Source organism: Ostrinia furnacalis, unplaced genomic scaffold, assembly GCF_004193835.3.
Source record: "Ostrinia furnacalis isolate ACB-3 unplaced genomic scaffold, ASM419383v2 OfSCF0631, whole genome shotgun sequence".
Taxonomy (NCBI): domain Eukaryota; kingdom Metazoa; phylum Arthropoda; class Insecta; order Lepidoptera; family Crambidae; genus Ostrinia; species Ostrinia furnacalis.
The window spans coordinates 210,652-234,006 of NW_021130870.1; the positions used below are offsets into that span (position 1 = coordinate 210,652).

The window sequence follows — 23,355 nt, forward strand, 5'->3', positions numbered from 1 at the left end:
GGAATATGTCACAATCCAAGCTGGTTCCCCTGCTGGTACGCCATGTACTGGACCTCCAGGCCTTCGTCCACAATGCGTATCAGGTTGTACACCAGCACAAAAAGGTACACGTCTAAAACTGAAATTAAGATCTGTGTTATTAAAAAAAAATGTATAAGATGGGCAACAAATTTTTGCTAATAGCAACGCTTGATTTGACAAACTTACATGTACAGAATGAGAAAAGTATAAGTTCAACATGCACAATGCAATTGTATTTAATTTACGATAAACACACTCTCCTTCAGTATATCGAATTGATGCCGAGTAAGTAAAAAAAGTTTATAGAGTCATGTTTTGACAGTAACAACTATTCCGGATTCCCTATTACTTAGTAAAATTGCAATGGAAATAACTAGAATGTCGGAGTTTATCAATATAAAATATTAACTATAGGCAAAACGTAATTTGATCGATGGATTAGACACAATGATATTACAGAACTATAGATATGTTACGTTCATAGAAATTACGATTTTAATCCGTGCCGAGCTATTCCAAATTGCACACATTGACAAATGTAACTGATAAGTGAAACAAAAGATACGAAATAGCACGCAAATGAAAGAGATAGCTATAGTTTTAACGATTCTGCACTAACTAATCTATGTCCGCAGCGCACGCATCCTTATCGCTCTAACGTCAAAACAAGATCGCTTTCTCTTTCTTAACTTGAACATGGCGCATGGCGTCTTGATTGTTTGCATAAATAATTGAAAATATAAATACTAAATAATTTTGCATAATCACATGTGGTAAGAGATCCCTTGTATTTTGTTTACTTTAGAGTCATAATTGGTACACTTTCGAAACACACACGATGGCATTTTTTATTTATTTTGGTAAGAACACAGGAACTTACGGTGTGGTACGCACGCGATTGCGCACGACGCAGGCCACACGAAGACTAAACACAAGACGTCCCAATTGGGACGTATTTGAGTATTCACAGCGCGAGCGCTTATAACATATCTGCTTTTGTTTTTATATAATATCATTGATTAGACATATGATTCCGTGCTCAAGGGCTGTTTTAAGGCCACAGGTGGCTCGCAAAATCTTAAAACATAGTTAATTAATAATAAATTGTTTATTTTCACACCTTATAGGGCTTATACATTACATCTAAAGTTACAATTAGAATTAAACATACATTATGAAGGAACAGAGAATGGTGTGACTGGAGCCTAATGTAGGGCAGCCCTGTATTTCAGGACTCCAGGTCCAAATTGAGATAACTGTTGTGACTAAATGGTTATAATTCACGAAAAAATATATTTTATACTAGCTGACCCGGCGAACTCTGTTCCGCCTTAAAGGCAATAAATAAGCCGTCGCAATTTTTCCTTATTTGCTCACCGTTTAGACCTACCCTGGACTACGACAAACATTTTAAAACCAAAATCAGCTCAATCGGCTCAGCCGTTCTCGAGTTTTAAATCAGACTAACGAACAGCAATTCATTTTTATTTATATATAGATTGCCTACAGATGAAAAAAGATTTGAGTACGATGAAAAATAACGTCAGAATGTTTAAAATTATGACTAAAACGTAATTGTAAATCTTGTGTAATTTTTGCTGCTTACAACTTACAATATGGGTCGTCTTTTGTTTTAAACAACTCAGGCATGGGAAAGTGACCCTTTTTTACAAGCTTTATATTGACTTCACTTGTTAGTATGTGTGGGACAAATCTTGCAACTGAATTTAAGACCAGTTCTCCTCAACCGATTGAGCTGAAATTTGGTATACTTATGTAAGTACGATGACAATGCAATATTATGGTACCATTGAGCTGGTCTGATGATGGAGTCGGGAGGTGGCCATAGGAACTCCGAAACAAAACGGCGGAAACTCATCGAGTTTGGGTTCGTTGGATTAGTCTTTTCGAGCACTTTAGTGTTAGATAATGTTCAGGGTCCTGAGATTAAGATATAACTAAAAAGTGTAAAATAAAATTATAATAAAAATAAACTTTTTTAAAAACAAGCTTTTATTCTGAATTTCGAAAGCTTGTAGCGCAAACAGAGAAAAAGAGGAATTAATTTAATGCGCGATACAAGCTTTCGAAATTCAGAATAAAAGCTTGTTTTTAAAAAAGTTTATTTTTATTATAATTTTTGTCAAGGTCCTTTTTCTAAGGCAAATGTCCCTTGCCATGTGTTGAAACATATTAACTTGCTTTTGTTTTAAGCTATTTTTATTTCTTTTGAAAATGTGATGGGTACACGTGCGCCCAAAAACAAAAGTCCCTTTTGTTTTAAAGGAGCGTAACATTATTATATGATGTCCATAGAGGTCTTAACGACATACAAAAAACAAGAATAAAACAGATTGAAAATGTACAGAGCATTCTTATACTAATGCCAAAAAACAGTAAATTTTACATACATATTTTTATAGATTTAACCCTGTATTTATTAAAAAATAGAAAAAAATCGTGAGAGCCTACAGTGATTCTACCATAATTTTGTGATAATAACTGTGATATTATTGTGTGATTACTGAACTCGATGGTAAACCCCCGTAATCCAATCATAATAGCAATAGTTTAGTAAAAAAAAACTAAATTGCTTAGGAGTGTGTAATGTGTGTACCTACTTATCAGTCGCACATTATTTGCGCTAGCTAGGTAGGTATAGTTACGGTTTTTTGCTAACATTCTGTTGATAGTTATTAACTAAATTAAATACCCGTATGCAGAGTTTTTTAATCTTTTTTTTTTCAAACTCGATGGTAAACCCCTCGTAGGTATTTTATAAGAGGTACTTTTTTTGATAACATATTATGACGTCGTAAATTATATAATATGGTGTATGGTATTAAATATCAGTTGAAAAGATGTTATTGGTAAAATTCTGTAGTTTGTTGTCATTGTCAATGTCATTGTCATTTTCAAGGACATTGTAAATAAAGAAATAATAGCGAAAAATGACTCGCATTCAGCACCACTAATAATATAAATAATTCTTGCCTGAAAACAATGAGTAGGTATAACATCGTAACTTTCCTAAATAGACAGAATGTATGAAATAGTGTAGGATGGGTAAAAATGCACATTGCACACATTATTAAAATTAACGGGGTTGAAATACGACACCAATGTTTACTTGGCAATGTTGATTTTGCAACATTGAATTAATAATGATGCAACTTTATTATATATTCAAAAATGTCGGGAGAATTGAGAAAATTATATTATGACGCTCTATAAGTTTTTTAAATTAAATATTGTAAACGTAAACTGATAGTTCGAAATAATAGAAGTTAAAAGTTATCGAACTCTGTCTAGAAGTTCCCATGGTAATTTTTTCATGGAAAGTAACAGTCAAAGATACGATTTTTAGAGATTTCATCGATTTTTTATGGGTATTCCTAAAGGACATTCTCTTTTGCACTACAACGAAAGTGTCTTATTTCATCATCATCGTCATCATTTCAGTCACAGGACGTCCACTGCAGAACATAGGCCTCTAATGACTTTCACAGTCATCGACTGTCTTATTTACCAGAGGCAAATGGAGGATTTGGAATGCACTTCCTACGTGAGAAAGACTGTTGGGGAGTTCTGATGCTCACATGTTTGTCCCTCAGTCGCCTTTTACGACATACACACGAAGAGTAGGAGTGGGCCTATTGCACTCTGCTGGAATAGTATGGTATTAAAGTAATACAAATAGTAGGTATTATACTAATAATACTTACAAACGAGGAAGAAGTAAACAGTGTTGGCGATGTACTGTGTATGGTCGAAGATAATGATGTCCGTGCCGAGAGAGAGTGCTAGCGCCGCAGATCCGACGTACAGAAATATTTGCAGGAGCAATCGTTTGTTCTGGAATTAAAAATAATAAGAAGTACACTACAGGAAATTAGCTAATTGAAACTTTTCAACTTTTGTTGTGGATAAATCGTCCTTAATAGACGCGATGGATTTTTTTTATGTAAGATTTTCTTTCATTTCAAGCGAATTCGGTCCACTGCTGGACAAAAGCTTTCCCTTATCCCCATGGATCTCCACAACGAACGGTCCTGCGCTGCCCGCATGCTGGTGTTTTACTTTTATCAACTATTTTTTTCTAATCTCTTAATGTCTGGTACGGGACTATTCCCATCTCTCGTTCCCACCGCTGCAACTCCTGTGTATCCAGGATTTATAGCTTGACTGCGAATAAAAAACCCAACCGGGGGTCAAAGTTAACTGTTATTGGACCCGCAACGAAATTAACTAAGCAAAAAGAACATAGGAGGAGTTCGAAGTTAAGGTCCGACTTCCCTCCATTGCAAAGTGCATTTGCTGCAAAAATAAATGATATACTACCTTATGAGTGCCTATAATCAATACAGCTTGCACGAAAATGTCCACGAACAGGAATACGGTGGTCACGATTAGAACCACATTGTACTGGTTGTACGCAGCGTCAGCAGTGGTCAGGCGCGTCACCACGTCGCATAGCATCGCCGGTACGGTCAGCAGAGTAGCCGCCTAGAAATATACCACCAGAACCATATTGGAATTGAAAAAATATTGGAAACTTATCACCTAAAAATCGGAAAATGTAACTCTACATGCCATCTATTGCACAATTTTGGATCCTGTAGTTAAAAAAAAAGTAAACTCAAGTACTACTTAAGATTCGATGTTTCTTTAAAGTAAAAAACTTAGAAATGTACGAAAATACAGCGATATTGTCTTGAGTGTTTTTGAACATCTAATGTCAACTGAAATTACTGAAAATGTCATATTTTTGAAAAAAACAGCTATTCTTACTTTTGAAGTTCTATTAAACTAACAATAACATAAAATAAGAGCAATCTCTACTTACCATATTAATGTAGGCAAATATGAGAACACCCTTCCTGAGAGGCACACAAAAGCAGCACTTGCTGGTAATCCATATGGCTGAACATTTTGACACGCACAATTTCATTTTTATCCTTACTGTGAGCATTCGTCGTAGACATCAAAACCGATTTACTTATCTACAAAGAGAGTCAACTCGCCTTCTAGACTGCAGGGATGGCGAACCAATGGCACGCACCACAATATTTTGACCACGCCACGCCACCAATCACAAAATTCACTATAACATAGTAAATATGTGTTTTAAATAAGGTCTATCGTATTTGCCCTCATCAGTTGGTGCCACTGTAGAGTAAGGTCCTGTCGCTCGCCAGTGGCGCCACTTATACGATAACCCTCATTTAGCATTATGTTTGTGTTATTTGATGGCACGTCTAAGACTACATCAAACATTTTCTTTAGAAAAGTGGCACGTTAATTCATAAAGGTTCGCCATCCCTGCGCTAGAGAAAGGCCAGCTAAACAAACTTAGATGTTCTGTTTATTGCAATGTAGCCTTTAATCCTTAAATATTAGAGTGCTTGAACCACGAAATGCAAACATCGATCATCTTTTGAATACAGATTTAAATAAGACGTTTCCTGCCCATAGAATGGAGCTTCAAATGTAACACATCAGTTCCGTGTACAATGGATTATACATTTTTGTAGCAAAACAGCATATCACAACAATATAAGATCACAGTTCTAAATTGATGTAAAAATTGCAAAAAGTTAGTAAACAAATTGAGTGGGTATATGACTCAACATCAAAAAACACCTGGGTTATCTATCCAAAGAATTTCACTTCTTTACAGTTCGTATGACCTATCTTCTAAAACGTGCAAAGTCCTACTTGTGAATTGTGAAGGACTTTTGTAATTCAGACAAGAAAAGAAAAGTAAACTACGAGTATGTACTTACTTATGTGTAGCTTCATAGGCATAATATAATGAATTTTATATTTATCGCCTTTATGAGACCATAAATAAAAATATTAATGTATTAGGTAGTTGTAATTACTACTTAAGTATCTTAAATGATCAAAAGATTAAAGATGTCTTTCCATTTTTGCTCTACAAACCGACCGCCTTTTAACCGCCTCTGTGGTCTACTGGTAAGACCACCTGCTTCAGACGCAGAGGTCCCGGGTTCGATTCCCAGTGGGGGCAGATTTTTCTGTTCGGTTTGGTTGGTGGTAGGGCTTGTTCTAAGTCCGCCTGGCTAGCTACCACCATCTTACCTAAGTCTGTCGCCATAACAACAATGTTAACAGATTTTTTGTGTTACGGCAGTTAGAGGTAAGATAGCCAGTTCCTCCGTGGTTGAGGATTCCGGGTGAAGCTCGCTTCCACCTTCGGCCTGATCATCACTTACCATCAAGTGAGATACAGACCAAGAGCTTCCTCGTTGTGGATAAAAAGAAACAAAAATAACTTAACCCAAATAACTCAATGACCTTTATTGAGTAACCTACATAAAAGTACATGAAATCGCAATACTTTGTCATGAAAATTAGCTGTTTATTTCACATTTTTTGTTATCAATTCTGCGCGCAGATTCAATTTCACATGTTGCTGTATTGAATCATTGGCACTTGGATCAACTGGTTGAGGAATCGAGTCACAGCGTATTTCATATTGCAATCATGTTTAGGGGGTTGTGGAGCCCACGCACTGATGTGACTGAGTTCACAAGGTGTTGTTTTTGTCTACCTCTGAGACATGGATTGATCGCATGGGGCTACTTGAAAACGGTAAGTGAATAAAGCTCTATTAATTACTATTGAAATGATGTAGAGTTCTCTGTGGCTTATAATTAAAGCAATAAGTAGTTTTTAATTAACTTTTATGGGTTCAGTGGAGTCACGAACTGGTTTGGGGTGTAATCAAAAACGTAGTTGGCTGCTGAACTTGTATTTTGAAATGTGTATGATAGTCCTAATATCATGTGACATTACTGGATCAAAATAATAAACAAACGGCTGAAAACGATACTTGTGTTTTTTACTCCACTTTTGAGTATACATACATACCAGCCGAAGTGTTGTCCCGAATTGGTCCACTGTCTACGAGTCTATGGCTCTACCAGCCGTCCAACAAGGTGTAAAGCGACGTGAAAAGAAAGTAATCAAATACTTCATGAATTTGTCATTTCAGGTACTACTTTCAGTTCTCATATTCGAACAGTTTCTAGAACAATCTTATAGGGAGAAAATTGCACCGATGTGGGTCATAACTACAGCAGTTACTATAATTGATCTAATTTGGACTGCAGTTTTTATACTGGCCGGGCATATGGTAAGTTCAGTTGTTTAAGAAAAACATAATTTTAAAACAGCACAAACTAGCCATTATGTCAAGAAAACAAGGGATTTATAATTTGAGATGTAAGCCCCTGTAATACAGTCCTTGCCCTGAATAAAATCAATTATACTCATATACAGATACATACAGATGTAATACATAATAGATAGTAATCCATTAGTCTATCATCTCCTTAAGTTTGGCACGCTCTTCTTGTGACATCCTGTATAAATTAATGTCTCTTTTTTTACAGAAACATCGCTTACTGTTTAAATTATATTACAAGTACAGCGTATGCTTTCTAGTTATATTTATAGTTGTGTTTCTTGCAAATACAATAGATGACATCATTGAGATCGAGACTGGCCGAGACCGAGGTGGAGATGTCACTTACTTGGTGTATTACTTGTCGTATTTTCTATTGGGAGCTATCCCTATGATCGGTAAGTTCATCATCATCATCATCTCAGCCATAGGACGTCCACTGCTGTACATAATCCTCCCCCAATGCTTTCCATGTTGCCCGGTTGGTAGAGGACTGCGCCTTCCCTTTACGATGTCGTTGGTCCTCCTTGTGCTACTTAGAGATGGACTGTAGGTAGATATGTAAATTCAATCGAATACCTAATAACTTCTCCGAATATGTATATGTACCGCAGTCGAAACATTCAACCGATGTAAACTATCTCTAGTTCTCTTCATCTAAAGTCGTTCATTCCATTTAGGTATACTAATCCTCACTAACTTTCGCATTTACAATATCACTAGTTCGTACGAGTAGTAATAAACTTGAATCACTCTATTTATTGCTGAAAACTAAATTTTAAATAATTTTTAGTTTGAGAAGCGACTCTAATCGCTAAAAAATTTTAACAACGATTGCTGAAAACTGCTTTAAAATCAATTGCGTCGTTCAGAAAGACCGACAGCGGGAGCGACTTTGTCTTATACTTTTTATAATGATTTAATCATTAGGATAGGTTATTAAAATGTTAGTCTGATGTGCTGGCGATAGAGACAGTTATTAATTGTTTTTGGGGCGTTCAACGATTTTTTCAAGTTATTTTAAAAATATAGAGACACTTCTAAATCAGAAGATTTTCTCAATTTTATTCCAGCACTGCATGGTTACGTCACTCTGCTGGTGAGAAGCGAGCTGCTCAAGCTTGACAGGGCCAGCATTCAGTTCGTGAACAAGGTGAACGATGGCAACAGCCCCATGTGCCTTGAGGACGAGGATCATCACTCTACTACTTCTAAAGAAGTCTATTAGAATCATCAGCATCAGCAGTTCATTTAGACTCCACTGCCAGTGGGGGTCTAGGTCAAATCCTTCATTTTCTTTTGGTTTTTACTGCGCGACGTTGCAGTGGAAACTAACGCCCGTATTCACAAACACACACATAAGTGAAGCAGCAAATCGAACGCACAGCGTTGAATAGAGCTCTGTGATTGGTTCGTGTGTCACCCTGTGCGTCCACGCGCACTGTGAGTCCTCATAGTTGTAGTTATGTTTGTGAATACGGGCGTTAATGACCTGCTTAAGTACATAATTATTAGAATATAGATTTTTTTTCATAAAATGGACTGTTTTCTCCGTTCTCACAGATACATTTTGTTAAACCCATACTATATTTTATTAGTACCTAACATATTTTTAAAGTCATTGTGCGTAACTAACCCCATAGTCTCTAAGATGAAATTGCTAACTAAACTATTTGTGTGAAAACAAATGAGTTTAATTTTAGTGTGTTAGTAAAATGTAACATTTGTTCCGGGTTCAAAATGGCAACTATTGTTTTTATTAGTTTAAGTTACATTAGTCTAAATAAATAACTGTTTCGTTTCGAGATTTTTTAATTCAGTTTAAAAAAAAATCTGTTTATTGTACTTAAATAAAGAGTTATTCAGTTTATGTCAACGTAGCCTCTATAATTCCTTAGAAGTTAATCTCGTGTAAGTACCTATTTACTGTTAATGTAAAGGCAGAGGTATGTTTATTGCAGCTTATGTGCTTTTTTATTATATAATAAAGAGAAACAAGTGTTTTTAACCATCGGTATTTTTCTTCTTATACCTAATTACCTAACTACAATATACCTACAACCTACCTATCGTCGTCAGGCGTCTAACTTGGATCAAGCAAGCAAGTTTACCTAATAAAAAAAGAAACAGTATTAGGTACATTATGACAATGAGAGCAAACGTAGTCACCCCAAGCAAACTTGGCGGCGCACTGTGGCAGATGAGGTGAAGAAGATCGGCAAGACTTGGAGCGAGATCAAACGCGAAGCTCAAGACCGAACGCGATGGAGGACTGTTGTGGACGCTCTCTGCCCCATCTAGGGGACATAGGACCTTAAGTCAAGTAAGAAAGTCATGACAATGAGTCGGTGCTAATCTACGGGCAGAGATTGCTAAATCAAATTTACCCCACTAGAGTGCACGCAAACCCTAAAGAAAAAGCCTGATAGTAAGAACATGTTCCGATATCGAAACTATGTCCGACCTTATCGAAGTTATATTAGATTTCATTTAGTGTATTTTTTTGACACAAAAACTCATACAGTTTATAGTTTACTTACTACTACAATGTTTCATGTCAGTTCGATACGGAAATTTGATATTTTGCAATACCAGCCCATCCTATTGTACAATAGAAGATGATATGATGTAACTACATCCTACATAACTCATAACCCAATATGGATAATGTTTTGTCATTAATATTATCTGCGGACAACAGACATTGCATATGGAAATATTTTAATAGTTGTTCATTATTTAATCAGCCAACAGTCATAGCAGACCTTTTCAGATTTTTTGTTGTTTATAATGTTTAGAATACCATGGAGACCTCGTGTGGAAGTGCCAGAATTCAACAGGTGCTGTTTCTGTCTACCACTAAGACCCGGATTATTAGTTTGGGGGTATATCAAAATGGTGAGTTTTCTCTATTTTAAGGCCGCCTTTAGGTTTTACTTACGTAATTAACTTACGATAGGTACATTTGCAAAAGAGTGAGAGAGAGAGACATCCACCCACAAGGTGGACGGACGACCTGATAAAGGTAGCAGGAAGGCGCTGGATGCAGGCTGCTACCAACTGTGCGATGTGGAAGTCATTGGGGGAGGCCTATGTCCAGCAGTGGACGGACGTCCTGTGGGTGAAATGATGATGATGATGATGATATTTGCGAATGTAAACATTTGTAAGTAGCTACAGCCGTAAGTTACTTACATAGGTACTTACGTAGAGACAGAAGGAACTTACAATGTAAAGGCGGGGTAAGTCAGATTTAGCATCAAAAACATTATCAACATGTTAAACAAGAAATAAGCCAAAGTGAGATTAAATCCTTATCGCATAGTCAGATTACAAAGAGTCGGTTAGAAAGGGGCGGTATTACAAACATATACTAACAATAATACCAAACTAGCACTAATAACATATACCTACCTACTTAGTAGTCTTAGGCTACTGGGATCATGAAGATTTTGGATGCATTTAAGTCCTCCCTAAGGCTAATGTGCAGCGTGAGACGACCTCATAAAGGTAGCGGGAAGGGCGTTGGATGCAGGCCGCCATCAACAGGTCTACATTATAAAGAAATCATTGGAGGAGGCCTTTGTTCAGCAAGTGGACGTCTTGTGGATGAAATAAATGATGATGATGAAATCCTCCTAAGAGTGTTTTGGGGCAAATGAAGGAAAAGATGATTCTGCGGTTAGGCGATTATTGCCACGTTTTATTAGATACGCGAAAGCCAATTATTATTATTATTACCTACCTACTAGGTATTATTTTGTGGCCATACTACCGTAACAACAAAGAAACAAATAGAGGAATAAATATTTAAAATTGAATTTGAATTGGACTTCGAAGCTAAGCGTCAATATAACTATAGACCTTGTGCTAGCTGAGAAAATTGATACTGAGAGATTATGAATATTTTTTTCACAACGAGGAAGCTCTTGGACTGTATCTCACCTGATGGTAAGTGATGATCAGGCCGAAGGTGGAAGTGAGCTTCACCCGGAATCCTCAACCACGGAGGAACTGGCTATCCTCTTTAACTTAACTCTAACCTCTAATTTGAGATGATCTACAAAATTAGTGAATAGATTTAACCAAATTGTATAACTAAACATTAGGGTGTCCCTTATATGGCCGAAAAAAAATTTTTTTTAGATATTGAAATGCATACCCCCTATTTCTTTTCGTACTACTCAGACATACTTAAATACAAAATTTCATCTTCCTACGTCAACATTAACCCGTGCCGACCGAGCTCTGAAGATTTTGAAAAATGCTGAAATATTTATAAAAAGAAGATAACATTACAGATCAGACAATATATTTTACTTTTGAGGGACCCTTTTTTACATTCTGGATACAGATTTCCATGCTCCTGAATATTGGCCTGATTTTTGCTACACTGTGTGTAGCAAAAAAAGCTTTTGCTCTTCCTTTGCAGTGATCAAACCATGAAAATCTTGTATAAGCTTTATAGCTCTTTCAGCTGTATCATTAACTACTCTAAAGAAAGCACTTTTTTGCCTTTAAATAGGCAACATCTTTATCTCATATAGAAATGTGTCTCAGGGGGAAATTATTATCAATTTTCAATCGAGAAAATAAATTTATCCTCTTGACAGACACAAAACCACTCAATGGTTTTCCAGCAACAATAAATAAGGCAATTATTATCAATATCCATTAAAAACAGGATAAAAAATTACTACAAAGTTCTATTTACCATAGAAATAATCATACCTTCTTCAGATGGAATGTATCTCTTCCCAGAATCATACATACTCTCTCTTTGTACTTTTACTACAATGTTGACGGTGTTTGTTCATTACCTTCATCATCAAAGAGTGATAAAACGGCAATTTCTTCTGATATGAAGTACTAAAGATGTTGACTAAACTTGCTCAGGGCTGCTTTGGAAATCAATTTGTCAACACTCTCATATACCTCTTGGAAAGTGGATGTCAAGAGTTCCTTAAGGCTTTCCTCAGAGCTGGTAAGCTGGTCGTGATGTCCTTGCGTTTGTATAGAATCTTGCGTAGTAAGAGATGACGATAAACCTCCGAAACATATTTGCTCTATTTTTTATTTATTTATTTATAATTTTCTTTGTCTTGCACTTTCTACTTTCTTTACTAACTTTTTGTCTACACCTTAACACTCTGGACGCCTTGGTTTTATTTGTTTTTGTTAAAATATTTTATTTGTTTTTAAATCCTCCTCACCGCGGCGCTTATAAATCTTGAATTTTTTAAATAATTTTTCTTGCAACTCCCTCCAAGCATGGTGAAGATACACAAGTTTTTTTACACAGTTAGGGACTGGTAGGATTTATAGCTTTTCCCAAAATATAATACACTCCCGAATGATGAGATTAGAGCTTTCAATAACATTTAATTAACTTCGCAAAATATGTTAAAAAATACTGCGAAAATTTGACGATTAACGGTCACTTTGTGCCTATTATTTGATAAATTTACGTCCCCGACTAAGAAAATACTATTTTTATTGCTTCTTAATTCCACAGCCATCTTCTAAATGTCAAACAATAGGTGTTAATCACGAGATTAATTGAGAACAAATGACAAATACCGCGAATACCTACGCACCGCTACTGCCGCGCAACATGTTCCGATGCAAGTCGGCACGGGTTATCGTACTCCAAATGGCACTCNGTGTTATGATAAAAAACAGTAGGAGTTTAAATATACAGGGTGGAAACGATAAGTGATCTCACTCGATTATTTCTAAACTATACAAGATATCGAAAAACTGGTTACTGATTCTAACAGTGCTTCACAAGCTCTTTCAAACGGTACCAATAATAAGTTACAGAATAAACTGGAACTATCCCAAAATTCAATGTTTCCAGCTTCCATACTAAATGTATGCCGACGACACAATATAAGAAGTGTAATTTATTTTTTGTTAAATAATGAACTTAAAAAGTCGGTTAAATAAACTCGTAACTTGCTATTTAAAATTATTTGTGAAAAATATTAGTTTTAGGCTTTACTTGCTATAAAATTATCAAGAGATGAGTGCCATGACTGTGATAGTACTAAATGTATGGAAGACGGAAACATTAAATTTTAGGATAGATCCAGTTTATTCTGTAACTTGATATTGATACCGTTGGATAGAGCTCGTAAAGCACTTTTAGGATCAGTAACCAGTTTTACGATATCTTGTGTAGTTTTTAAAATTATGTAACTTTACCAAATGTATGGAAGCTGGAAACATTGAATTTTCGGATAGTTCCAGTTTATTCTGAAACCTATTATTAGCACCGCTTGAAAGAGCTCGTGAAGCGCTTTTAGGATCAGTAACCAGTTTTTCGATATCTTGTATAGTTTAGAAATAATCGGGTGAGATCACTTATCGTTTCCACCCTGTATTTACATAAATGATATTATTAATTACAATTTTCGGAAACATGAGTGTTATGAACATCGCCGGTAGCACTACAAATAGTATGAATGAAAACTTTAGGATGAAAAATTTTAGGAAGAGTGATCATTCGGATTTAAAATCGTTAGGAAGAACAATTTCGGGTAAATAACTTTAGGTGAGCCAATATGGACCCGGAGGCTCCTCCTGGAACTCTGTGTTTGATATAGCGGAGAAAGGACTCTTTAAGATCTCTAACTGGCTCAAATCTGCTCTTCTAACCCTAAATATTGCTAAGACCAACTATATTTGCTTTGCTATTAATAAACGAACACAACCATCTATTAACTACGAACTAAAAATTCACTACTGCGACTACAGCAACACCAAATCCTGCGGTTGTGCTGCAATCAAATGTGTAAACTTCACTAAGTACCTCGGGGTAACTCTCGACCAACGGCTATCTTGGCATCATCAAATCGATCATATTGATGATAGAATAAGAAAACTTGTGTGGATCTTCAAAAAACTGAGGCACGTCACTTCTCAAAATCTTCTCTACAGCATCTAGATAGCTTTGGCCCAATCTGTCATGATATATTGCATAGCTATCTGGGAAGGTGCCACAAAATCTAAATTCCTCGAGGTAGAGAGAGCACAATGATGCTTACTAAAGACGATGTTTTTGAAACCGTACAAATTTCCAACACTTAAAGTACCTACATAAAACCATGACATACAAACCCGACTTGATGACTGGTAGAAGACAAAACAATGTGATACCTATTCCGACTTGTAAAACTGAATTCGCCAGACGGCAATTTTATGTTCAGTCTACTTTTGTATACAATAGATTGCATAAAAGACTTAATATTTATAAATTGCAATACTTTGAATGTAAAAAAATCCTGATAAAGGGACTTGCATCTTTTGGCTACCATGACTTAGAAGACCTTCTTTCAAGGCCTGTACTGTAGGCTTTTATTCGAACTTAACCGTGTCTTGAGTAGTGGTCTTTAAAAACCGATCCCAAGATTAAAATCGTAGGGCTACCCATCGCACACAAACTCACACACACACTCTCTCTCTCACACACACACACACACACACACACACACACACACACACACACACATGCACGCACGTACACTTACAAACAGTGAGAATCGACCGTTATTTAAATATTTAAAAATTGTAAGAATTTGCTTCTGTAAAAAACTTCTACAAATCCCAACTAATATTATAAATGCGAAAGTAACTCTGTCTGTCTGTCTGTCTGTCTGTCTGTCTGTCTGTCTGTTACGCTTTCCCGCTTAAACCTCGCAACCGATTTTGATGAAATTTGGCATAGAGATAGTTTGAGTCCCGGGAAAGAACATAGGATAGTTTTTATCCCGGTTTTTGAAACAGGGACGCGCGCGATAAAGTTTTTCTGTGACAGACAAAAATCCACGCGGGCGAAGCCGCGGGCGGAAAGCTAGTTATAAATAAATCGTAAAACATAAGCTCCAGCTCGTCTCATGCGATTAAATTGAGAAAATCGTTCAAAAGGAAACAAAGACTGTGGAGACTGCGTTTGAGACGTTAAAGCAAGTACCTGCTTGATTTTTGTTTCAGGTAAGTCCTTCTGTGCAATTTCAGAATAATCAGTGGATATAGGTTTTGTACTATCAAAAGTATTGTCATGAAGCAAAGAGGGACCGTCCCACCACAAACCTGCCGAAGGCAAATCCTCCAACTTGACACCTCGTGACACGAGATCAGCTGGGTTATGTTTACCGCTGATGTGACGCCAGGGAACTTCCTTGGTGATCTCATGAATTTCAGATACCCTATTCTGCACAAATTCATTCTACGGTGCTAAGTGAACGGTCAGGGGTTGTCAACATGTTTACATCTAAGTGTGCAAACTGTACTAAGGCGGTGGGAGATGGTCCGGACTGCTCTATCTGCAAAAAAAGTATCATTTTGCGTGCGGAGGTATCACTGAACGGGGTTTCGCAAGACTGGGTTCCGGAAGAGCTACATGGATGTGCGCATCATGCAGGGAAGAACATGCGAATCGGTCGGGAATGGAAGGCTCCAAGACTGATGACGCACAGTTAGCTGCTACCCCAGGCAGCTCGAGGTTTTCTTCAGGCCTTGCGTTGGAACCGGGACACTCCTCCTTCTCTACTCCTAAGCAAACTGCCAAAGATCTGGAAGACAGACAGGACCAACCGCATCTAACTATGTTGAATGATATATCTTCCAAAATAACAGCTATGCAGACTCAACTGTCGGCCATTACGTCAATCCAGCAGGACCTGCGGTAGTTAAAATCTGATGTCTCAGATCTCAAGAACTCCTTCAATGAACGACTGAATCATCTTTCGACTCGCGTAGATGACATCGAGACAAGAGTTTCGATCGTAGAGAGCCTCAGTAGTGATATTGATGAGCTAAAGGGACAGGTCAAGGCGATTCTGGAGGAAGGTTATAAGAATGAGCAGTGGGTGCGTCGATCAAACATACAGATTAATGGTGTGCCGCAAAAATCTGGAGAAAACTTGGTGCATATAATAAAGACACTAGCGGACCGCAGTGGCTTTCCGTTGAATGTGGAGAATGATTTGGATTTTGTCACGAGAGTTGCTGTCAGGAATGACACAGAAAACAAAAAATCTAAACCTATAATTTTAAAGATGCAGTCAAGGTATAAAAAAGACGATTTTTTGGCATCTCTCCGCAAATTAAGGGATATCAAGGCTAATGACTTGGGTTTTACGGGTATCAACAGTAGAATTTATTTTAATGATCATCTATCTACGAGGAACAAAAGTCTTTTTCAACAAGCCAAACTCAAGGCAAAGGAGAAAAATTATGCCTACTGCTGGGTTCGTCATTGCACTGTGATGGTTCGAAAATTTGACAATTCTCCGGTGATACACATTATGTCACCTGAATCGTTAAAAAAAATTATATAAGTAACTAGCTTTCCGCCCGCGGCTTCGCCCGCGTGGATTTTTATCTGTCACAGAAAAACTTTATCGCGCGCGTCCCTGTTACAAAAACCGGGATAAAAACTATCCTATGTTCTTTCCCGGGACTCAAACTATCTCTATGCCAAATTTCATCATAATCGGTTGCGAGGTTTAAGCGGGAAAGCGTAACAGACAGACAGACAGACAGACAGACAGACAGAGTTACTTTCGCATTTATAATATTAGTTGGGATAGTTGGGATAATTTACTCTGCTATAGTTTACTCAGTTATTTATTTTTTATAATAATTGTACTCGTGCTTTTGGGTGTGATATGTCAATGTCGTAATTTATTTCACTTTGGTTTATTTGCGGCCCGTGGGTTTAGAACACCTGACTTACTAATGACCTTGATTTCGTTCGTGCTCGGCTCGGAACCGAATGCACGTTACCTTAAAATACTTGATAGTTGGCGTAATTGCGAGTCACAGTGTTACATTGCGCGCTATGGATCGCGAGTCTCTAACGCCGCGTCTGGGCGGGCGGAAATGTATTGCGTGTTGTGCGATTCAGTGACAAACACAACAACCGATGTTAAAAGATGTTTGAATTTAAAGTCGCTCATATTTACTGACGTGATCGTGTGTAGTGTGAATGGGGCGGTATTTGTGAAATACTGGTTGTTAAGACTACGCTCGCCGGACGGTCGGCGAGTTTCTTACTTGCGTTTTATTGGTTCTATTTCTTGTGCTCTGCGAGTGATTATTGTAATTATTCAAATTGTGCGGCGTTTGGGATGTTCTGTTACAGATTACTATGACGTAATGACTCCTTTTATTGGCGATGTTACTGTTTTTTATAACGTTCTAATTATTATTTTAATTTTTATTACAATATTATCAGATAAATGGTTTTATAAATTGAGTGATATACATAATTATGAATTAATTTTATTGCATTTGCAGAGCTAATTAAAATATTAAATTGTTTTTATCAAAATGTACGCGGATTAAGGACTAAAACGAAGTTATTTTATAGGAATCTTGTTCTTAGTAACTATGACGTCATCTGCCTAACCGAGACATGGTTAATGCCGGGAATTTTTGACGCTGAGCTGTTTGATTCGCGATACAATGTTTATCGTACGGACCGGGACTACGTTAGGCGGGGAATGACAAAGGGCGGCGGAACGTTAATTGCGGTTAGACGTGATGTTATGACGGACTCGCATTGTTCAGGTGCATTACCTGATTTCCCTGATGCTGACATCACACACTTAGATATTTTGTTGTCCCGCGGCCCCGATCCCAAGCGTCTACATTTATATTGTTGCTACTTTCCGGAGACTAAAGACCAAATAACTTCACAACAAACGTTTCTTGAGTCAGTGTCAGAATTAAGTATAGATCGACCTGGTGATGAGTACCTGATTGTTGGCGATTTCAATATAAGAAACGCAACTTGGCTAAGCGACTGTAATATAATTAATAGTATAACTTTGTCAGATCCCTCTAGAGACGTGTTGACTTCCCAGTTATTTGCTTTCCTATCTTTTACCGGCTTTGGTCAGTACAACGGGATACGAAACCAAAATGATAGACTTCTCGATCTGATCCTCTCCAGTTTTATCAGTTGTGTGACTCGGGCTGAGCCTTTGTCGGAGCCTGAGGATAGTCATCACCCGTCTTTGTCCATAGCTGCGAAGGTGTTATCGGACGATACTAGCCTCCAGCAGGCTCCACGCACAGCGCGCCGTTTCCACGCTGCTGACTATGAGCTTATCAGGGCCGAGCTGGATGACATTGACTGGGTCCAGCATCTATCTAGTTCGGATGTCGAGAGCGCATTGAATAGTTTTTACTCAGTAGTAAATGACATTATCAATAAATATGTACCTTTGAAGATCATGAATAACAATAAGGAATATCCTGTCTGGTTCTCATTTAAATTAATCAAACTCATAAAGAAAAAGAACAAAGTTCATAAAAAATGGAAAACATATGGTAGACTTCTAGATTATGAAACTTTTTCAGATTTAAGACGCTCAGTAAAAAAAACTAGAAATCTCATGTTATAAAATCTTTTTAACGAGGTCCGAGTCAAACATAAATCGGTGCTCAAAACACTTTTGGTCTTTTATAAAATCTAAAAAAAGTCTTTCCGGTATACCTGACACTATTAAGCTTGATAACGAAGTTGGTAACGACGGTCAAACCATCTCGAATATGTTTAACGCTTTCTTCCAATCAGTTTTTGAAGATGATAATGATACTATAATATCATCCCCGAGTCCGTCAATAAAGTCTAATTCTTTGTCCGCTGCCCTCATTGGTAGTGTACGCATCACGCCGGATATCGTTGAGAAGTATCTCTCAAGGATTAACACGACGAAAGGCAGTGGTCCTGATGGTATACATCCTATATTTTTGAAGGCATGTAGTAAACAGTTGGCACTCCCAGTTGCATCTATCTTTATCTTGTCTATGTCCTGTGGCATCATGCCTCTTACCTGGAAGCAATCGTTTGTTGTTCCGATACACAAGAGTGGGGATAGACATAATGCTCGTAACTATCGTGGAATCTCTAAGTTATCTGTTTTGCCAAAAATCTTTGAGAAGATTGTATACGACTCGTTGTATCCTGCAGTGAGCCCTTTGTTGACAGTCCATCAACATGGTTTCGTCGCTAAGCGGTCCACAGAAACTAATCTCTGTGAGTTTCTTGATACAGTATTGGAGGCTATGGATGGGGGCTTCCAGGTGGACGCTGTGTACACTGATTACTCAAAAGCATTCGATAAAATATCGCATTCTATCCTTATATCCAAACTTGAGGCAATCGGTGTGCATGGTGATCTGCTCAGATGGCTTACATCGTACCTTAGAAACCGAACACAGGCTGTGACGATTAAGGGTTTCACTTCCAGCTTTATTCCCATCTCTTCAGGAGTCCCACAGGGCTCGCATCTTGGCCCTTTGCTTTTTAATATATTCGTAAACGATGTTACAAATTGTTTTCAAAATTCTAAAATATTACTATATGCAGATGATACGAAAATATTCTCAGTCATAAAGTCAGAAAGTGACTGCCAAAAATTGCAAAGAGATTTAAACACTTTATGTGAATATTGTTCTCTCAATAAATTGTACCTAAATGTCGATAAGTGTAATGTCATAACCTTTAGTAGAAAGAAAAAAATAATTCAATACGATTATAAACTTGATGCGAAAAAATTAAAAAGTGTAAATGAGGTGCGAGATCTGGGGGTTGTCTTGGATAGCGGACTATATTTTGAGCAACATATCAATAAGATAATTGCTAAGGCATATAAATTGTTGGGTTTTATCTTTAGACAAAGTACTGATTTTAAAAATATTGGCACCTTAAAACTTCTCTATAATGCATACGTCCGGTCACAATTGGAATACGCCTCTACTGTGTGGAACCCTATGTACTCAAAGTACGTAAATATCTTGCAGAGTATCCAGGACAAGTTTGTAAGGCGTTTGAGGTATCGTTTTAAGGATTCCGAAGCCGTGGATAAAATTGAGCCCCTGGCCATTAGACGCGAATTTAGACATCAATTTCTTTTATATAAAATCATTAATAGTATTGTTGACTCGCCCTATTTATTGAGTAAGTTGTCTTTCAGGTGTTCTAGACCTAACGCAAGACACGGAAAAACTTTTATGACGCCACTATGTAGGACTAATTATAGAAATAACTGTTTTGTCATTAGAGCCTGCAAAAAGTATGACAGTGATTATGGTCACGTTGACATATTTCACGAGAGGCCTATGCGGTTCCGTGGCCTAATAAAGGCATAAAATGTGTATTAATACACCTTACAAATAAAATTTGCGCATGGTTTTAAATGTTTAAGTTAGATAATTAAGTATTGTGAATCTGTCTTTTCAATTTTAAATTACCAGTGAAAACTCATAGGCTTGTGTAAGACTTATTATTTTTATTCTACATGTATCATAATTTAAGCTGTATGTTTTCCTAATAAAGAAAATAAATAAAATAAAAAATATAGTAAAAATTTATTTCCGAGTGTTTTAGAGGCAAACAAACAAAACTAAGACCTATGCGTTACAAATTTAAAACTTTGAAAAATAAGGGACACCCTACTAAACATTTATTACAATTTCAGGCCGCCCTTTCAGTGTTTGGCTACATTCTCATCGAAGATCTAATACGAATGATGAGTCACTCATATTTCAGAGTCCCTACAGTAATGATTCTTCTTGTTTGCTTTGTGGTGATTGACATCATGTTTACCATAGGGTTCATTGTGGCTGGGCATATGGTAAGATTTTTAATACATTAAAAATACATTTTTAGAATAGCCTCTTTTAAAATTAAGTTACACCCGTATTCACAAACGATGCAAATCGAACGCACAGCGTTGAATAGAGCTCTGTGTTTGGTTCGTGTGTCACCCTGTGCGTCCACGCGCACTGTAAGACCTCATAATAATGTTTGTGAATAAGTACGGGCGTAAGTATATTATTTACCTACCTACTCCGGAACCATTTTTTTCATTGGAAAACGATCATTTAATACCCACTTTTGTAACTTTTGTTTTCAGAAACACCCGCAACTTTTCAGAATGTATTACTACTACAGCTTAGTGTCTCTAGGTATTTTTTTTATTGGCTACATGATCGTGTTAGGGGTGTATTTCTACACCTTTAGGAATTTGCCAGCGTACATATTCCTCTGGACGACTCTTGACTCTTTATACACGGCAGTTCCTTTAATCTGTAAGTATAAATACTTACCAATTATTTTATCCAGCGATTGAAAAATCAACCCTAAGGCTGAGTTGCACCAACTTACTTTAAATGGCAACTATGACAATGACCGGTGCAGTTAGTATGGAATTTGACAGATTTTTGACGTTCGTTAAAGTTAAAGTAAGATGGTGCAACTCTCAGCCTAGGTACTTAGTCTAAGTTGCACCATTAGGTTACTTAATCTAAAGCTTACTGTCCTTCAGACAGTTGATATTTTCTGGTACAGTATGACCGGTTGGAAAGATTAAACAAATGTCCAAACGAGTAACGGTGTGAGATGATGGGATTTTTTCCCAACGAGTAACAGTGTTACGTTTCGGTATGACTGGTTGGTAACAAGCATAGAGATATAGAGAGATGCCAACTAATGCGCTAAGTTCGAAACTCAGTGTCGCATTAGAAATTCACACACAAAAAGTACTTAATCAAAATATTTTATGTGCTCATTATCCACTGCGGTAATAGTACTCAACGTTCAAATAATCTTTAGTACTACGCAAGCAATGTAAACTGTTTATTATGAAGTCGCTGCTGTCTTCATTGCTGTCACGAGCAATGTGTTTTCTGTTTTTGGGCATATTACTGCTACATTGGCTCCGTTCCCTTGTCATGTCTCCCTTTAGTTTCTGTGATATGTGGTGACAAGCGTGTGAAAAATGACCATTCGTGTATTTGTTCCAGTGGTACAACTGTACCTGTCTTTGCTGGTGAAGAGCGAGCTCCGGAAACTGTCCAACAACTCCAACTTCCAGTTCGTGAACACCGCAGCCGAGGCCAGCTGCTCCCTGGACCTAAACAACGTCACTAGTGCCGCAGAGCCGTGATAAAATAGATGTTGCAGCGCGACCAGTGCCATAACTAGCCTTTAGAGTCCAAGAAGACTACAGACTTTTTGTCGGCCGATAGTAGATCCTTATCTACTACAACAAAGTATTAAATAATTAAGTAGTACTAATTAAAAAGTCTGTGTTGACTCTTATGCCCGGTGCAAACTTCTCCAACCCTTGACTTCAGCCAGTCAGTTCTTTTTTTCGCCCCCTACGACTGGCGCCCTGTATCTGAACAATGAACAACCCTCACGCACACCGTCTACTTATTGAACTTAGTATTTCTTGGTTATTTATACATACAGACTTATTTGCGTATTTATTGCTAACATTAAAAAAATTACATAACAATTATGTATTATTGCTTTAAAATCTTCAACTTGGGTGTCTCCAGTCTCCAGAGCAGATATTCGATTTAAAACGATACCTACCCTAATAAAAATCGCAATGTCTAATCGCGTTTCTTTTTAGATTCCCCGTACATGGTTCCTGGTTCATTTTTGTCTGGATCAGACTAGACTAAAGTTGAATTAAGGATATTTGGAATATTTGTATGTACTTGATATTCGTTAAAGAGATTCAGAACTGTTGAGAAATAAAATGCTTGTTACCAGTAAGTAATTTCATCGAAAGTGACTAGGTACGAGCGCTATAAAATAAGACTCTCTTAATTTGTATCACTTATTTTAATTTAGTCTTAAATGTACTCAATGTCCTTATAATTAATCATAACTACTATAATTAATATCTCAATATCACACATAAATTAAATTTCTAAGAGCTACCTAAAATGTTTAGGTACCTATTTACATTTTTACAATCCTCTTTACAACATTAATACAGGTGCAGCAATTTGACGAAGGTAAATAAAATTCGGTCGGGCTCGTTAAATCTGACACTACTTACCTTACCTACTACGAATATAGTGACGTCAGTGGTTACAAACCACATGACAGAGGATGATTATGTATTAAGGCCAATTTGTTAGATTTTATCATAACATGACGTGTAATATCTAAGAACATAGGAATCGTTCGTCCTGTTATGGATTCTATTAAAAGTTTAATAATAATGTTCAATATTCTGAATATGAAAAATTCTAATTCATTAATTTTGTTCAAAATTATATCATTGTTCATTCAAAGATAATTA

General features: G+C 37.0%; 3 protein-coding genes across 3 annotated transcripts; 2 read left to right on the forward strand and 1 right to left on the reverse strand.

The window, feature by feature from the left end:
- Nucleotides 1-4,972, reverse strand: LOC114366389 (uncharacterized). Its single transcript, XM_028323253.1, has 4 exons — nucleotides 4,868-4,972; nucleotides 4,363-4,527; nucleotides 3,747-3,876; nucleotides 1-118 (listed from the first exon to the last, which is right to left on the reverse strand). Exons 1-4 carry the CDS (start codon nucleotides 4,970-4,972, stop codon nucleotides 9-11), a joined length of 510 nt encoding a protein of 169 aa, XP_028179054.1. The 3' UTR covers nucleotides 1-8.
- A 1,508-nt stretch (nucleotides 4,973-6,480) lies between these two features.
- LOC114366409 (uncharacterized) lies at nucleotides 6,481-8,970 on the forward strand. Its single transcript, XM_028323278.1, has 4 exons — nucleotides 6,481-6,639; nucleotides 7,043-7,183; nucleotides 7,443-7,632; nucleotides 8,308-8,970. Exons 1-4 carry the CDS (start codon nucleotides 6,532-6,534, stop codon nucleotides 8,460-8,462), a joined length of 594 nt encoding a protein of 197 aa, XP_028179079.1. The 5' UTR covers nucleotides 6,481-6,531; the 3' UTR covers nucleotides 8,463-8,970.
- Nucleotides 8,971-9,929: 959 nt separating this feature from the next.
- Nucleotides 9,930-23,139, forward strand: LOC114366406 (uncharacterized). The gene is made up of 4 exons (XM_028323275.1): nucleotides 9,930-10,132; nucleotides 20,731-20,886; nucleotides 21,169-21,343; nucleotides 22,058-23,139. Exons 1-4 carry the CDS (start codon nucleotides 10,025-10,027, stop codon nucleotides 22,198-22,200), a joined length of 582 nt encoding a protein of 193 aa, XP_028179076.1. The 5' UTR covers nucleotides 9,930-10,024; the 3' UTR covers nucleotides 22,201-23,139.
- The last annotated feature ends 216 nt before the right edge of the window (nucleotides 23,140-23,355 follow it).